The 16,647-nt window shown below is 44.6% G+C and overlaps 1 protein-coding gene across 1 annotated transcript in view; it reads left to right on the top strand.

Moving 5' to 3' along the window:
• LOC137367179 (dynein axonemal heavy chain 8-like) overlaps positions 1-16,647 on the top strand; it is a 2,062,041-nt gene that overhangs the window by 552,114 nt on the left and 1,493,280 nt on the right. Inside the window, exon 21 of the mRNA XM_068028615.1 lies at positions 14,105-14,224. Coding sequence (XP_067884716.1) covers positions 14,105-14,224 — 120 coding nt within the window. The remainder of the gene's footprint in view (positions 1-14,104; positions 14,225-16,647) is intronic.

Genomic DNA, 16,647 nt, shown 5'->3' with positions numbered 1-16,647 from the left:
TGTGGCAGTGAAGGGGAGGAGGACAATCCTCTTTCCAGATGGTGACAGGAGAAGGCCATCCTCCCAAACCAAGCAGGCATGGGTCAAGGTTGCTGAGAAGGTGAGGAGGAACTCAATCCAGTGCTGGAAAAGGTTCACTGACCTTACTTGTTCTGGCAAGGTCAGTTCAACGCCAGATCCTCATGACAGACCTCTGCATATTCATCCTTCAGCAGACACGCCAGCTGAGGTCCCTGAAGGCACATGCTGCCTGAGCAGGAGAGGAATGTGTACCCAGGGTATCTGCTAACCCCTCATCCAAGCTCAGAGCCATAAGGTGTTGAGGATTTTCCAGAACTGATGCATGCAGATGCCGATGTTGATGAACTGATGGCATTGGCCATAGAGGCCAGCAGTACCTTATCTGTCTCTCTATTTTGACCTTGCAAGAGAAAAGAGCTCATAATGCCTGAGAAAGGGCGCTGACAGGAGAAGGAGTCCTCAATCTACACATTGTAACCACCATGGATGAAGGTTCTATGGAGATTGCAAGTGTGGCTCCTCAGGAGCAAGTCGGGGGAGGTGAGATGGACAGTCCTGGTGGAAAAGGTGAATAGATATTGCAGTCATAAATGAAGGGGGTGGAGTGAACTCCACCCTCTCTGACAGCATGCCGAAGGCTGAAATGCATTGGAAAGCATTTTTATTTTGTTCATGGAATGTGAACATTACTGGCTAGGCCAGCAATTATTTCCCAAACCTAACTTTCCTTGAGAAGGTGGTGGTGAACTGTCTTCTTGAACCGCTGCAGTCCTTGAGGTGTAGGTACACCCACAGTTCTGTTCGGAGGGGTGTTCCAGGATTTTGACCCGGCGACAGTAAAGGAATGGCGACATAGTTCCAAGTCAGGATGGCGAGTGGCTTGGAGGGGAATTGGAAGGTTGTGGTGTTCCCATGTATCTACTGCCCTTGTCCTTCTAGATGGTAGAAGTCGCGGGTTTGGAACGTGCTGTCAAAAGAACCTTGGTGAGTTGCTGCAACGCAAATTGTAGATGGTTCACAGTGCTGCTACTGTGTGTCAGTGATGGAGAAAGTGAATCTTGAAGGTGGTGGATGGCGTGTCTATCAAGCAGGTTGCTTTGTCCTGGATGGTGTTGAACTTCTTGAGCATTGTTGGAGCTGCACCCATCCAGGCAAGTGGAGAGTATTCCATCACAATTCTGTCTTCTGCCTTGTAGATAGTGGACAGGCATTGGGGAGACGAGAGGTGAGTTACTCACCGCAGAATTCCCAGCCTCTGGCCTGCTCTTGTAGCCACAGCATTTATATGGCGGGTCCAGTTCAGTTTCTGTTCAATGGTAACCCCCAGGATGTTGATAGTGGGGGATTCAGTGATGATAATGCCATTGAACGTCATGGGGAAATGGTTAGTTGCTCTCTTGTTTGAGATGGTCATTGCCTGGCACTTGTGTGGTGTGAATGTTACTTGCCACTTATCAGCGCAAGCCTGGATGTTATCCAGGTCTTGGTCCAACTGGACATGGGCTGTTTCAGTATCTGAGGAGTCACGAATGGTGCTGAATATAGCGCAGGGAACATCCCCATTTCTGACCTTGTGATGGAGGGAAGGTCATTGATGAAGCAGTTGACGACGGTTGGGCCCAGGACACTACCCTGAGGAACGCCTGCAGTGATGTCCTGGAGCTGAGATGATTGACCTCCAACAAGACAACCATCTTCCTTTGTGTTAAGTATAACTCCAATGAGCGGAGAGTTTTCCCCATGATTCCCATTGACTCTAGTTTTGCTAGGGCTGCTTGATGCCATACTCGGTCAAATGCTGCCTTGATGTCAAGGGCAGTCACTCTCACCTCACCTCTGGAGTTCAGCTGTTTTGTCTATGTATGGACCAAGGTTGTAATGAGGTCAGGAACTGAGTGGCCCTGGCGGAACCCAAACTGAGCATCAGTGAGCAGGTTATTGCTTTTTAAATGCTGCTTGATAGCACTATCGATGACCCCCTCCATCACTTTGCTGATGATCAAGAGTAGACTGATGGGGCAGTAATTGGCCAGGACGGATTTGTCCTGCTTTTTGTGTACAGGACCTACTGGGGCAATTTTCCACATTGCTGGGTAGATGCCGGTGTTGTAGCTGTACTGGGACAGCTTGGCTAAGGGCGCGGCTAGTTCTGGAGCACAAGTCTTCAGTACTATTGCCGGAATGTTGTCAGAGCCCATAGCCTTTGCATTATCCAGTGCCTTCAGCCGTTTCTTGAAATCACATGGAGTGAATCGAATTGGCTGAAGACTGGCATCTGTGATGTTGGGGACCTCAGGAGGAGGCCAAGATGGATCATCCACTCGGCACTTCTGGCTGAAGATGGGTGAAAATGCTTCAGCCTTGTCTTTTGCACCGATGTGCTGGGCTCCCCCAGCGTTGATGATAGGGATATTTGTAGAGCCTCCTCCTCCTGTTAGTTATTTAATTGTTCATCACCATTCATGACTGGATGTGGTAGGACTGCAGAGCTTTGATCTGATCCATTGGTTGTGGAATCATTTAGCCCTGTCTATCAAATGCTGCTTCCACTGTTTGGCTCGCAAGAAGTCCTATGTTGTAGCTTCAGCAGGCTGACACCTCATTTTTAGGTATGCCTGGTGCTGCTGCTGGCATCATTTAACTCAGCACTACAGAGGCTTCTGCACTTCAAGGCTAGTTCTCATGATGTCTTCTTGTGTCTCTAATGTGGTGGGGAAGGAAAGATTCCTGTGTGTACCAGAGCAAGTGCTGGCATCAGAGTAAGCACCGCCACATATTACAAGCGCACCCTCCACTAGTGCCGATACAATCACCTTTGTGGTTGGCATGCACTTAGATAGGGTGACACTGGGTGATATGCACATTACGAGTGAGCAGGAGAGGGTGAGAGAGGGAGAGGCATCTGTGGACAGTTCCCCTCAGAGGATGGAGGATAGACACAGCCATGCTCAGCTGGGCACAGATGGAAGGCCTTGGGAGTCACAAGAAAGGAGGCTGTACTTAAACCAGCTGCAGGAGATGTACTCCCACATGTCAGAGTTCCCTGAGGCAGCGCGGAGTCATGGCCTGAGAATCAAAGAGTCCAATCAGCTCATATGCACAACTCCGGCTCAGGACTTTGAATGCATGAGCTCTTCCATCGAGAGAGTGGCCAACCTCATGGAGATCCATATGCGGCAACACTCAGTTGATTCAGGGGCAGCCCACTGACATGCAAAGAGTACACGTCACACTCTGTAGCCTTGACCAGTAAGTGGTGCTGATGGTGAAGAGATCTTCGGAGTGATGCCAGTTGTGCCCCAGCTGGTGCTCCCCTCCAGCTATCTGGAGCGTCAGCCAAGCGCTGGTTCTTCTTCATGGAGAGGCAGGGATTAATCAGGGATAGTCAGCATGGCTTTGTCAGTGGGAGATAGTGTCTAATTAACTTGATTGAATTTTTTGAGGAGGTGACTAGATGTGTCGATGAGGGTAAAGCAGTAGATGTAGTATACATGGATTTCAGTAAGGCTTTTGATAAGGTCCCACATAGGAGATTGGTTAAGAAGGTAAGAGCCCATGGGATCCAGGGCAATTTGGTAAATTGGATCCAAAATTGGTTTAGTGGCAGGAGGCAGAGGGTAATGGTCGAGGGCTGTTTTTGCGATTGGAAGCCTGTGACCAGTGGTGTACCACAGGGATCAGTGCTAGGACCCTTGCCATTTGTAGTGTATATTAATCATTTAGACGTGAATATAGGAGGTATGAACAGTAAGTTCGCAGATGACATGAAAATTGGTGTTGTAAATAGTGAGGAAGAAAGCCTTAGATTACAGGCAGATATAGATGGGCTGGGAAGATGGGCAGAGCAGTGGCAAATGGAATTTAATCCTGAAAAGTGTGAGGTGATGCATTTTGGGAGGACTAACAAGGCAAGGGAATATACAATGGATGGTAGGACCCTAGGAAGTACAGAAGGTCAGAAGGACCTTGGTGCACTTGTCCATAGATCACTGAAGGCAGCAGCACAGGTAGATAAGGTGGTTATAGGAAGGCATATGGGATACTTGCCTATATTAGCCAAGGCATAGAATATAAGAGCAGGGAGGTTATGATGGAGCTGTATAAAACACTAGTTAGGCCACAGCTGGAGTACTGTGTACAGTTCTGGTCACCACACATTAGGAAGGATGTGATTGCACTGGAGAGGGTGCAGAGGAGATTCACCAGGATATTGCCTGGGTTGGAGCATTTCAGCTATGAAGGGAGACTGAAAAGGATAGGGTTGTGTACCTTGGAGCGAAGAAGGCTGAGGGAGGGACATGATTCAAGTGTACAACATTATGAGGGGCATTGATAGGTTAGATAGAAAGAAACTTTTTCCCTTAGCAGTGGGGTCAAGAACCAGGGGGGCATAGATTTAGGGTAAGGGGCAGGAGGTTTAGGGGCAATTTGAGGAAAAACAATTTTCACCCGGAGTGTAGTTGGAGTCTGGAACGCACTGCCTGAAGAGGTGGTGGAGGCAGGAACCCTCACAACATTTTAAATGTATTTATATGAGCACTTGAAACGCTATAGCATACAAGGCTATGGGCCAAGTGCAGGAATATGGGATTAGAATACTTGGGTGCTGGATGGCCGGCACAGACATGATGGGCGGAAGGGCCTGTTTCTGTGCTGTATAACTCTATGACTCTATGACATCTGAGTAAAATTCACAAATCAAACATTCAACACCTGTTCACCTTATTACCTTCAAGTGCTAGATATTTAACGTCCATTATCAGAACTTACTTAGACACTAATGGATTACCCTCTTTTCTTTAAATTAAATACATTCATAAAAATGAAAAAGAAAGACAAAATAATGTTACATTATACCATCAACAGCACTGGCCATTATTAACATACTGTATACTCTCCCTTTCTTTGTGAAAACAAAAGAAAACTTGAAAGAATTATGAAATGACCTTAACATAAAAAATTCCATGTTTTCCTAACTCATCCTACCACAAGATAGCCCTCTTCAAGGACATCCAACAATTTCTTTGACCAAACACCTCTCCTTGTAAAACAATCCGATGACTGATGACTTGCGTCGACCCATTTTATTTTGGAAATTTCTTTACAACATTTCTTTTATGCTTGCAAGATTAATCCTCAATCACTTTTCTTTGACACTTTTTGTCGAATGAGCATTGTCTCAGAGAGAATGAATAAATATATAGCATTCTATAGGAAAGTTTTTCTCCGATTGCCCCTTATATCAGCTGATTGGTAAGTTGGAACAGGTGGGTATTTCTACCCTTTTTTACTACTTTCAAATGCTGAAGTAAAAGTAAAGGTAGGGACTTTAGATTGTAGTAGGTCGTGTTTGGAGTGGAATAAGGCCCCGAGCGTAAAGAGTACTCTAAATTAAAGGAGTAACTATGAGCTTAATCTAAGGGTAAGTCATGGCAGGAGAGCTCAGCCCCGTGGCATGCTCCTCCTGTGCAATGTGGTACACTTCCAGTGTCCCTGGCGACCGTGTGTGCAAGAAGTCTGTCCAGCTGCAGCTACTGACTGACCGCATTGCACAGCTGGAGCTGCAGATGGATTCACTGTGCAGCATCCGCGATACTGAGGACGTCGTGGATAGCACATTTAGCGAGGTGGCCACATCGCAGGTAATGGCAGCACAGGCAGAAAAGGGATGGATGAACACCAGGCGGAGTAGTAGGCGCAGGCAGGTAGTGCAGGAGTCCCCTGTGGCCATCTCCATCTCAAACAGATATATCACTTTGAATATTGTTGGGGGCTGACCTCCAAAGGGAAAGCAGCAACAGCCAAGTTCTTGGCTCCACGGATGGCTCTCCTGCACAGGAGAGGGGGAAAAGACCCTTACAGTCAGAGCCATAGTGATAGGAGATTAAATTGTAAGGGGAACAGACAGGCGTTTCTGGGGCTGCAAACAAGACTCCAGGATGGCATGTTGCCTCCCTGGTGCTAGGGTCAAGGATGTCTTGGAGCGGCTGGAAGGACATTCTGAAGGGGGAGGGTGAACAGCCAGTGGCCATGGTACATGTCGGTACCAACGACATAGGTTTAAAAAAAAGTGATGAGGTCCTGCAAGATGAATTTAAGGAGTTAGGAGCTAAATTAAAAAGTAGGACCTCAAAGGTAGTAATCTCAGGATTACTTCCTGTGCCACGTGTTAGTAAGTATAGGAACAGGAGAATAGACCAGACGAATACGTGGCTGGAAAAACGGTGCAGGAGGGAGGATTTAGATTCCTGGGACATCGGGAGCGGTTCTGGGGAAGGTGGGACCCGTACAAGCGGGTAGGGTTACACCCAGGCAGGACCAGAACCGATGTTCTCGCAGGGGCGTTTGTGAGTGTTGTTGGGGAGGATTTAAACTAGAATGGCAGGCGGATGGGAACCTGAGTGGGGAGACTGAGGAGGAGGAAACGAGGATAGAAAGGAAAGACAGGAAACTAAAAGGCTAGGTGGTGGAAGGCATAGAAATCAAGGGCAAGAAACAAATAGGGCCAGAGTGCAAAATAATGCTAAGATAACTAAGAATGTTAAAAAGACAAGCCAAAAGGTATTGTGTCTCAATGCGCAGAGTATTCACAATAAGCTAGGCGAATTAACCATGCAAATAGATGTAAATGGATACGATGTAGTTGTGATTACGGAGACATGGCTGCAGGGTGACCAAGGATGGGAACTGAACATACAGGGGTATTCAATATTTAGGAAAGACAGGCAGAAAGGGAAAGGAGGTGGAGTAGCATTGTTAGCAAAAGAGGAAATCAATATAATAGTGAGGAAGGATATTCGTTCAAAGAATCCTGATGCAGAATTTGAATGGGTGGAGCCAAGAAACACCAAAGAGCAGAAAATGTGGGTACGGGTTGTATATAGACCCCCAAACAACAGTAGTAATGTAGAGGATGACATTAAACAGGAAATTAGAGACGCATGCAATAAGGGTACCACTGTAATTGTGGGTAAATTTAATCTACATATAGATTGGGCAAACCAAATTAGCAATCATACTGCAGAGGAGGAATACCTAGAGTGAGTATGTGATGGTTTTTGGACCAATACGTTGAGGAAGCAATGAGAGAACAGGCCATTCTAAACTGGATATTGTGATGGATATCGGTACGAATTACGACAATTGTTCATTCCTGTCTGGGGCAAAAATAAAACAGGAAGGGCAGCTCAACCGTGGCTTACAAAAGAAATTAGGGACAGTACAAGGTCCAAGGAGAAGTGTAAAATGGCCAGAACAAGCAGCAAACCTGAGGATTGGGAGCAGTTTAGAATTCAGCAAAGGAGGACAAAGGGATTGAAGAAGAAGGGGAAAATAGAGTATGAGAGGAAGCTTGCAGAGAACATAAAAACTGACTGTAAAAGCTTCTACAGATATGTGAAGAGAAAAAGATTAGTGAAGACAAATGTGGGTCCCTTACAGTCAGAAATGGGAGAATTTATAATGGGGAACAAAGAAATGGCAGACCAATTAAATACATACTTTGGTTCTGTCTTCAAAGGAGGACACAAATCACCTCCCAGAAATGTTGTGGAACATAGGGTCCAGTGAGAAGGTGGAACTGTATGAAATCAGTATTAGTAGGGAAATGGTGTTAGGGAAATTGACAGGATTGAAGGCCGATAAATCCCCAGGGCCTGATAATCTACATCCCAGAGTACTTAAGGAAGTGGCCCTAGAAATAGTAGATGCATTGCTGGTCATTTTTCAAACTTCTATAGGCTCTGGAACAGTTCCAACAGATTGGAGGTTAGCTAATGTAACCCCAGTATTTAAAAAGGAGGTGGAGAGAAAACAGGGAATTATAGACCGGTTAGCTTGACATAAGTAGCGGGGAAAATGCTAGAATTCATTATGAAAGATGTAATAGCAGAGCACTTGGAAAACAGTGACAGGATCGGACAAAGTCAACATGGATTTACAAAAGGGAAATCATGCTGGACAAATCTACTGGAATTTTTTGAGGATGTAACAGTGGAATAGATAAGGGAGAACCAGTGGATGTGGTTCATTTGGACTTTCAGAAGGCTTTCGATAAAGTCCCACATAAAGAGATTAGCATGCAAAATTAAAGGACATGGGATTGGGGGTAAAATACTGACATGGATAGTGAACTGGTTGGCAGACAGGAAACAAAGAGCAGGAATAAACTGGTCTTTTTCCGATTGGCAGGCAGTGACTAATGGGGTACCGCAGGGATTAGTGCTAGGACCCCAGCTATTCACAATATATATTAATGATATAGATGAGGGAATTAAATGTACTCCATCCAAGTTTGCAGATGATACAAAGTTGGATGGGAGTGTGAACTGTAAGGAGGATGCAGAGAAGCTCCAGTATGATTTGGACAGGTTGAGTGAGTGGGCAAATACATGGCAGATGCAGTATAATGTGGTTAAATGTGAGGTTATCCACTTTGGAAGCAAAAACTGGAAGGCAGATTATTATCTGATCAGCAATAGATTGGGAAAGGGGGAGGTGCAACGAGACCTGGGTGTCCTTGTGCACCAGTCGCTGAAAGTAAGGATGCAGGTGCAGCAGGCAGGAACAGGGTACTGACTTTGGATGATCAGCCATAATCGTATTGAATGGTGGAGCAGGCTCGAAGGGCTGAATGGCCTACTCCTGCTCCTATTTTGCTATGTAAGGAAGTAGCAAAGTGGCTTCAAGGGTATTTGGAAAGACTTGAATGGGCAAGGATGTGACAGATGGAATATAATGTGGAAAAATGTGAGGTTATCCACTTTGTTAGGAGGAACAGATGTGCGGAGTATTTGTTAAATGGTAAGTGATTAGAAAGTGTAGATGTACAAAGGGACCTGGGTGTCCTTGTTAATAAGTCACTGAAAGCGAACATACAGATGCAGCAAGCAATTAAGAAATGGTATGTTAACCTTTATCGCAAGAAGATTTGAAGGTTTTTTTTATTCATTTGTGGGATGTGGGCATCACTGGCTAGGCCAGCATTTATTGCCCATCCCTAATTGCCCTTGAGAAGGTGGTGCTGAGCTGTGTTCTTCAACCGCTGATTCCATGTGAGATAGGTACACCCACAGTGCTGTTAGGAAGGGGGTTCCAGGAATTTGACCCAGTGACAGTGAAGGAATGGCGATATAGTTCCAAGTCAAAATGGTGTGTGACTTGGAGGGGAACTTGCAGGTGGTGGTGTTCCCATGCATTTGCTGCCCTTGGCCTTCTAGTTGGTAGAGTTTGCTGGTTTGGAAGGTGCTGTCTAAGGAGCCTTGGTGCATTGCTGCAGTGCATCATGTAGATGGTACACACTGCTGCCGCTGTGTGTCGGTGGTAGAGGGAGTGAATGTTTGTGGATGGGGTGCCAATCAAGCGGGCTGCTTTGTCTTGGATGGTGTCGAGCTTCTTGAGTGTTGTTGGAGCTGCGCCCATCCAGGCAAGTGGTGAGTGTTCCATCGCACTCCTGACTTGTGCCTTGTAGATGGCGGACAGGCTTTGGGGAGTGTGGAGATGAGTTACTCGCCACAGGATTCCAAGCGTCTGACCTGTTCTTGTAGCCACGGTATTTATATGGCTACTCCGGTTCAGTTTCTGATCAATGATAGCCCCTAGGATATTGATAATGGGGGATTCAGCGATGGTAATAGAAACATAGAAAATAGGAGCAGGAGTAGGCCATTCGGCCCTTCGAGCCTCCTCCACCATTCATTATGATCATGGCTGATCATCCAACTCAGTAACCTGTTCCCGCTTTCGTCCCATAGCCTTTGATCCCTTTCGATCCAAGAGCGATATCTAACTCCTTCTTGAAAACATACAATGTTTTGGCCTCAACTGCTTTCTGTGGTAGCGAAATCCACAGGCTCACCACTCTCTGGGTGAAGATCTTTCTCCTCATCTCAGTCCTGAAAGGTTTACCACGTATCCTTAGACTGTGACCCCTGATTCTAGACTTCCCCCACCTTCAGGAACATCCTTCCTGCATCTACCCTGTCAAGTCCTGTTCGAATCTTTTAGGTTTCTATGAGATCACCCCTCAGTCTTCTGAACTCCAGAAATAATCCCAACCGACTCAATCTCTCCTCATACGTCAGACCCGTCATCCCAGGAATTAGTCCAGTAAACCTTCACTGCACTCCTTCTATAGCAAAAACATCCTTCCTCAGATAAGGAGACTAAAACTGCTCACAATATTCCAGGTGTGGCCTCACCAAGGCCCAGTATAATTGCAGCAAGACATCCCTGCTCCTGTACTCGAATCCTCTCGCTATGAAGGCCAACATACCATTTGCCTCTTTTACTGTCTGCTGCACCTACATGCTTACCTTCAGGACTGGTGTACAAAAACAACCAGGTCTTGCTGCATATTCCCCTCTTTCAGTTTATAGCCGTTCAGCTAATAGTCAGCCTTCCTATTTTTGCTACCAAAGTGGATAACCTCATGTTTATCCACATTATACTGCATCTGCCATGCATTAGCCCACTCACTCAACTTGTCCAAATCACCCTGAAGCCTCTCTGCATCCTCCTCACAACTCACCCTCCCACCCAGTTTTGTGTCATCTGCAAATTTGGAAATATTACATTTAGTTCCCTCATCTAAATCATTAATATATATTGTGAATAGCTGGGGTCCTAGCACCGATCCCTGCAGTACCCCACTAGTCACTGCCTACCATTCGGAAAAAGACCCATTTATTCCTCCTCTTTATTTCCTGTCTGCCGACCAATTTTCTATCCATCGCAATACACTACTACCCCCCGCCCCCCCGCAATCCCATGTATTTTAATTTTACACACTAATCTGTTTTGTGGGACTTTGTCGAAAGCCTTCTGAAAGTCCAAATAAACCACATCCACTGGCTTCCCCTCATCAACTCTACTAGTTACATCCTCGAAGAATTCTAGTAGATTTGTTATGCATGATTTCCCTTTCGTAAATCCATGCTGACTCTGTCCGATTCTACCACTGTGCTCGAAGTACTCTGCTATAAAATCTTCGATAATGGACTCTAGAATTTTCCCCACTACTGACGTCAAGCTGACTGGTCTATAATTCCCTGCTTTCTCTCGACCTCCCTTTTTTAAATAGTGGGGTTACATTAGCTCCCCTCCAATCTGTAGGAACTGTTCCAGAGTCGATTGAACCTTGGAAGATGACTCCTATTTCTAGTGCCACTTCCTTAAGTACATTGGGATGCATACCATCAGGCTCTGGGGACTTAATCGGCCTTCAGTCCCATCAATTTCCCCAACACCATTTCTCTACTAATACTGATTTCCTTCAGTTCCTCTCTCTCACTAAGCCCTGTGTTCCCCAACATTTCTGGTATGATATTTGTGTCCTCTTTTGTGAAGACAGAACCAAAGTATGCATTTAGTTGGTCAGCCATTTCTTTGTTCCCCATAATAAATTCCCATTTCTGACTGTAAGGGACCGACATTTGTCTTCAATCTTTTTCTTTTCACATTCCTATCGAAACTTTTACAGTCAGTTTTTATGTTCCCTGCAAGCTTGCTCTCGTACGCTAATTTCCACTTCTTAATCATTCCCTTGGTCCTCCTTTGCTGAATTCTAAACTGCTCCCAATCCTCAGGTCTGTTGTTTATTCTGACAAATTTATGTGCCTCTTCCTTGGATCTAATGTTATCTCTAATTTCCCTTGTAAGCCATGGTTTGGCTACCTTTCCCCTTTTACTTTTGCACCAGACAGGGATAAACAATTGTTGCAGTTCATCCATGCGCTCTTTAAATGTTTGCCATTGCCTATCCACCGTCATCCCTTTCAGTATCGTTTTCCAACCTGTCTTAGCCAACACACGCCTCTTACCTTCGTAGCTTCCTTTACTAAGATGCAGGACCCTCGTCTCAGAATCAACTACGCCGCTCTCCATCTTGATGAAGAATTCTGTATATTATGGTCGCTCATTCCAAAGGGGTCTCGCACCACTGGATTGTCAATGTCATTGAATGTCAAGGGAAGATGGTTAGATTCTGTCTTGTTGGAGATGGTCATTGCCTGGCACTTGTGTGGTGCGAGTGTTACATGCCACTTATCAGTCCAAGCCTGGATATTGTCCAGGTCTTGCTGCATTTCTACACGGACTGCTTCAGTATCTGAGGAGTCACGAATGGTGCTGAACATTGTGCAATCATCAGCGAACATCCCCACTTCTGACCATATGATTGAAGGAAGGTCATTGATGAAGCAGCTGAAGATGGTTGGGCCTAGGACACTACCCTGAGGAACTCCTGCAGTGATGTCCTGGAGCTCAGATGATAGACCTCCAACAACCACAACCATCTTTCTTTGTGAGTCCAACCAGCGGAGAGTTTTCCCCCTGATTCCCATTGACTTCAGTTTTGCTCGGGCCCCTTGATGCCAAACTCGGTTAAATGTTGTCTTGATGTCAAGGGCAGTCACTCTCACCTCACCTCTTGAGTTCAGCTCTTTTGTCTATATTTGACCCAAGGCTGTAATGAGGTCAGGAGCTGAGTGGCCCTGGTGGAACCCAAACTGAGCGTCACTGAGCAGATTCTTTCTAAGCAAGTGCTGCTTGATGGCCCTGTTGAGTACACCTACCATCGCTTTACCGATGATTGAGAGTAGAATGATGGGTCGGTAATTGGCCTGGTTGGACTGTCCTGCTTTTTGTGTACAGGACATACCTGGGCAATTTTCCACATTGCCGGGTCGATGCCAGTGGCCAGTGTTGTAGCTGTACTGGACAACTTGGCTAGGGGAACGGCAGGTTCTTGAGCACAGGTCTTCAGTACTATTGCCAGAATATTGTCAGGGCCCATAATCTTTGCAGTATCCAGTGCCTTCAGTCGTTTCTTGATGTCACGCGGAGTGAATCGAATTGGCTGAAGTCTGGCTTCTGTGATGCTGGGGACTTCAAAAGGAGGCCGAGATGGATCATCGGCACTTCTGGAGTACAGGAGTCTTCCTTCAATTGTATAGAACCTTAGTTAGACCGCACCTGGAGTACTGTGTGCAGTTTTGGTCCCCTTACCTTAGGAAGGATATTATTGCCATCGAGGGAGTGCCATGAACGTTCATCAGGCTTGTTCCCTGGATGGTGGGACTGTCCTATGACGAGAGATTGGGGAAACTGGGCCTATATTCTCTAGAGTTTCGAAGAATGAAAGATGATCTCATTGAAACCTACAAAATACTTAAAGGGATAGACAGGGTAGATGCAGGAAAGATGTTGGGGAGTGTAGAACCAGGGGACACAAGTTCAACATAAGGAGGAAGCCACTTAGCACAGAGATGAGGAGAAATTTCTTTACTCAGAGTGTTGTGAATCCTGGAATTCTCTACCCGAGAGGGCTGTGGAAGCTCAGTCATTGAGTATGTTTAAAGCAGAAATTGACAGATTTCTAAATACAGGTGATATAATGGGATATGAGGAGAGTGTGGGAAAAAGGCATTGCAGTGGAAGATCAGCCATGATTGCATTGAATGGCGGGGCAGGCTCGATGTGCTGAATGGCCTCCTCCTGTTCCTATGTTCCTACACCACATCTGGAGTATTATGTCAATCAGTGCTCTCGACCCCAGAATGGATATATTGCCTTGCGAGGTGTACTATGCAGATTCACCAGAATGTTACCAGGGCTTTAAGGGTTACACTTTGTGGAGAGATTACAAGGCTTGTATTCTCTGGAATATAGAAGGTGAAGGACAAATTCATTGAGGTTTTTAAGATTTTGGAAGAAAATGATAGGGTAGATAGAGACAAACATTTTTAACTGGTGAAGTATACTCTAATTCCTTGTTTTTACTCTCGAATGTTTTACCTACAGTTCTCCATAATAAAGTACATCTGCCATCTGATTTTTATCATCTGCTAACTTGTTTATGTTCTCTCTCAGTCTGAATCTGTGTTTACCAAACCCCCATCAGTAAATTTCAAATTTTGTGTTCCCTATATCAATTAATTTAATTTTTATGTAACTTACAAATGCTGCAGCAAGAATACTTTAACAGATTTTGCTACCTAATACTTACAGGAAAATGTAGTCATAGCAAAAATGTATTAAATCTTTGATAAAATAATAAAAATTTAATATTCATTGTTGTTTCTAGATAACTGACTTGCGAGAGATGCACATAGATGAAGTTTTGCAAGAAATAGCCAACAAGATTATAATCAAACTTCCAGAAGATCATTCTTTGACTTTGGAAGAGATGCTTATATTCAATGAGGTAACATTATTTTGCAGGTTTTTATATTCCACATCTCCAAATTTGAATGACCACTGACAAATGTTTTGGTCAATAAACAACAGGCAAAACATATATTTTTATTGAAGGAAAATTGTGTTTGTCAAATTTAGTAGATTTTATATATTTAATAATTTGTGAAGTATTAGATTAAGGGAGTACAATAGCTGTGTTGCATGATCTTTTTGAAGCTATTCAGTCAAAGTACAAAAATTCAGGTAAAGTAAAAGTTGAAATATGACACAAAGTTCATTGCTGGACAGGAAACAAAGAGATATTACTCTTAGTTACTTAATGGATGTTACTCGGATTGGAGAAGGATTGAAAGTGGACTATCTCAGCAGTCATTTGGACATATGAATTAGGAGCAGAAACAGGCCATTCGGCCCCTCAAGCCTGCTCCACCATTCAATAAGATCATGGCTGGCCTGTTTGTGCCTCGAATGCCACACTCCCATCTTCCCCCGATAACCTTTGATTCCCTTGCTTAACAAGAATCTTTCTACCTCTGCCTTAAAAATATTCAATGACCACCACCTCCACCACCTTCTGAAGCAGAGAATTCTAAAGTCGCACAATCCTCTGAGAAATTTTTTTCCTCATCTCTGTCCTAAAAGTTTGACCCCTAATTTTAAAACAGTGCCACCTAGTTCTGGACTCACCCACAAGAGGAACATCCTTTCCACATCCAACTTGTCAAGACCGTTCAGGATCTTATATACTTCAATAAAGTTTCCCCTCACTCTTCTAAGCTCCAGTGAAAACAAGCCAGTCTGTCCAACCTTTTCTCATAAGAGAACCCGCTCATACCAGGCATCAATTTAGTAAACCTCCTCTAAAATGCCTCCAATGCATTTACATCCTTCCTTAAATAAGGAGACCAAAACTGCACACAGTCTTCGAGATGTGGTCTCACCAATGCCCTGTATAACGGAAGCATAGCAGCCTTACTTTTATTTTCAATTCCACTCATAATAAAGGATAGCAGTCCATTAGCCTTCTTTATTAGTGCTGTACATGCATACTAACCTTTTGTGAACACTGTGGAATTCTGCAGTTATTCTAAGTAATACTCTGCTTTTTTATTCTTTCTGCCAAAGTGAACAACTTCACATTTTCCCACACTATACTCCATCTACCAGATTTCTGCCCACTCACCCAACCTATCCATATGGGTCTGCAACTTCCTTATGTATTCTTCACTACATACTTTCCTACCTATTTTTGTGTCATCTGCAAATTTAGCTACCATGCCATCACTCCCCCCATTTAAGATATAAATTGTAAAAAGTTGAGGCCCCAGCACAGACCCCTGTGGGACACCACAGGTCACATCCTGCAAATGAGAAAAGGACCCACTTATGCATACTCTCTGTTTTCTGCCAGCCAGAAAATCTTCTGTCCATGCAGATGTGTTACCCCCGACACCATGAGCTCCTACTTTGTGCAATAACCTTTTATGTGGCACCTCGTCAAATGCCTTCTGAAAATCCAAGTACAGTAGGTCAACGGGCTCCCCTTTATCCACAGCACATGTTCCTCCTTCAAAGAACTCCAATAAATTGATTAAGCATGATTTTCCTTTCACAAACCCATGCTGACTATTTCTGATTACCTTGAGTTTTTCTAAGTGCCCAGCTATAGCCTCCATAATGATCGATTCTAACACCTTCCCCACGACAGAGATCAAGCTAACTGGCCTATTTTCTGCCTCTTCTGCCTCCCTCCACCCTCCCCTCCCCCTGCTCCTTGAATTATATATTTGCTACTTTCCAGTCTGATGGTGTGATGGAATATAGGTATCATTGACTTAATTAGGTAGAATTTAGATATAGTTGATATATTATACCTTTTAGAAGTAAAGATTCACAGAGGGACAGTTAATACACATTTGTTTATTCAATGAAACACTAATAGTCAGTTCACATTTTATGCCAAAACACCATGTAAATACCAAGCCAGATGCCTCGTCATCCAGTTGTAGCCCTGGGAGTGGTCCATCATTAGAAAGGAGAAGGATGAGGGGTGACATGATAGAGGTTTATAAGATGATCAGGGGAATAGATAGGGTAGACAGTCAGAAACTTTTTCCCCGGGTGGAGCAAAGCGTTACAAGGGGTCATAAATTTAAGGTGAAGGGTGGGAGATATAAGGGGGATGTCAGGGGAAGGTTCTTTACCCAGAGAGTGGTCGAGGCATGGAATGCCTTGCCCGGGGAAGTTGTTGAAGTTGTTGAGTCAGAAACTTTAGGGACTTTCAAAAGGCTTTTGGATAGGTATATGGATAAAGGAGAATGATGGGGTATAGATTAAATTGTCCTTGACAGAGGACAAAGGATCGGCACAACATTGTGGGCCGAAGGGCCTGTTCTGTGCTGTATGTTCTATGTTCTATGTTCTATGATA

This window comes from Heterodontus francisci, chromosome 3, assembly GCF_036365525.1.
Source record: "Heterodontus francisci isolate sHetFra1 chromosome 3, sHetFra1.hap1, whole genome shotgun sequence".
NCBI classification, from domain to species: Eukaryota; Metazoa; Chordata; class Chondrichthyes; order Heterodontiformes; family Heterodontidae; genus Heterodontus; species Heterodontus francisci.
This window is presented reverse-complemented; position numbering and strand designations above follow the sequence as displayed.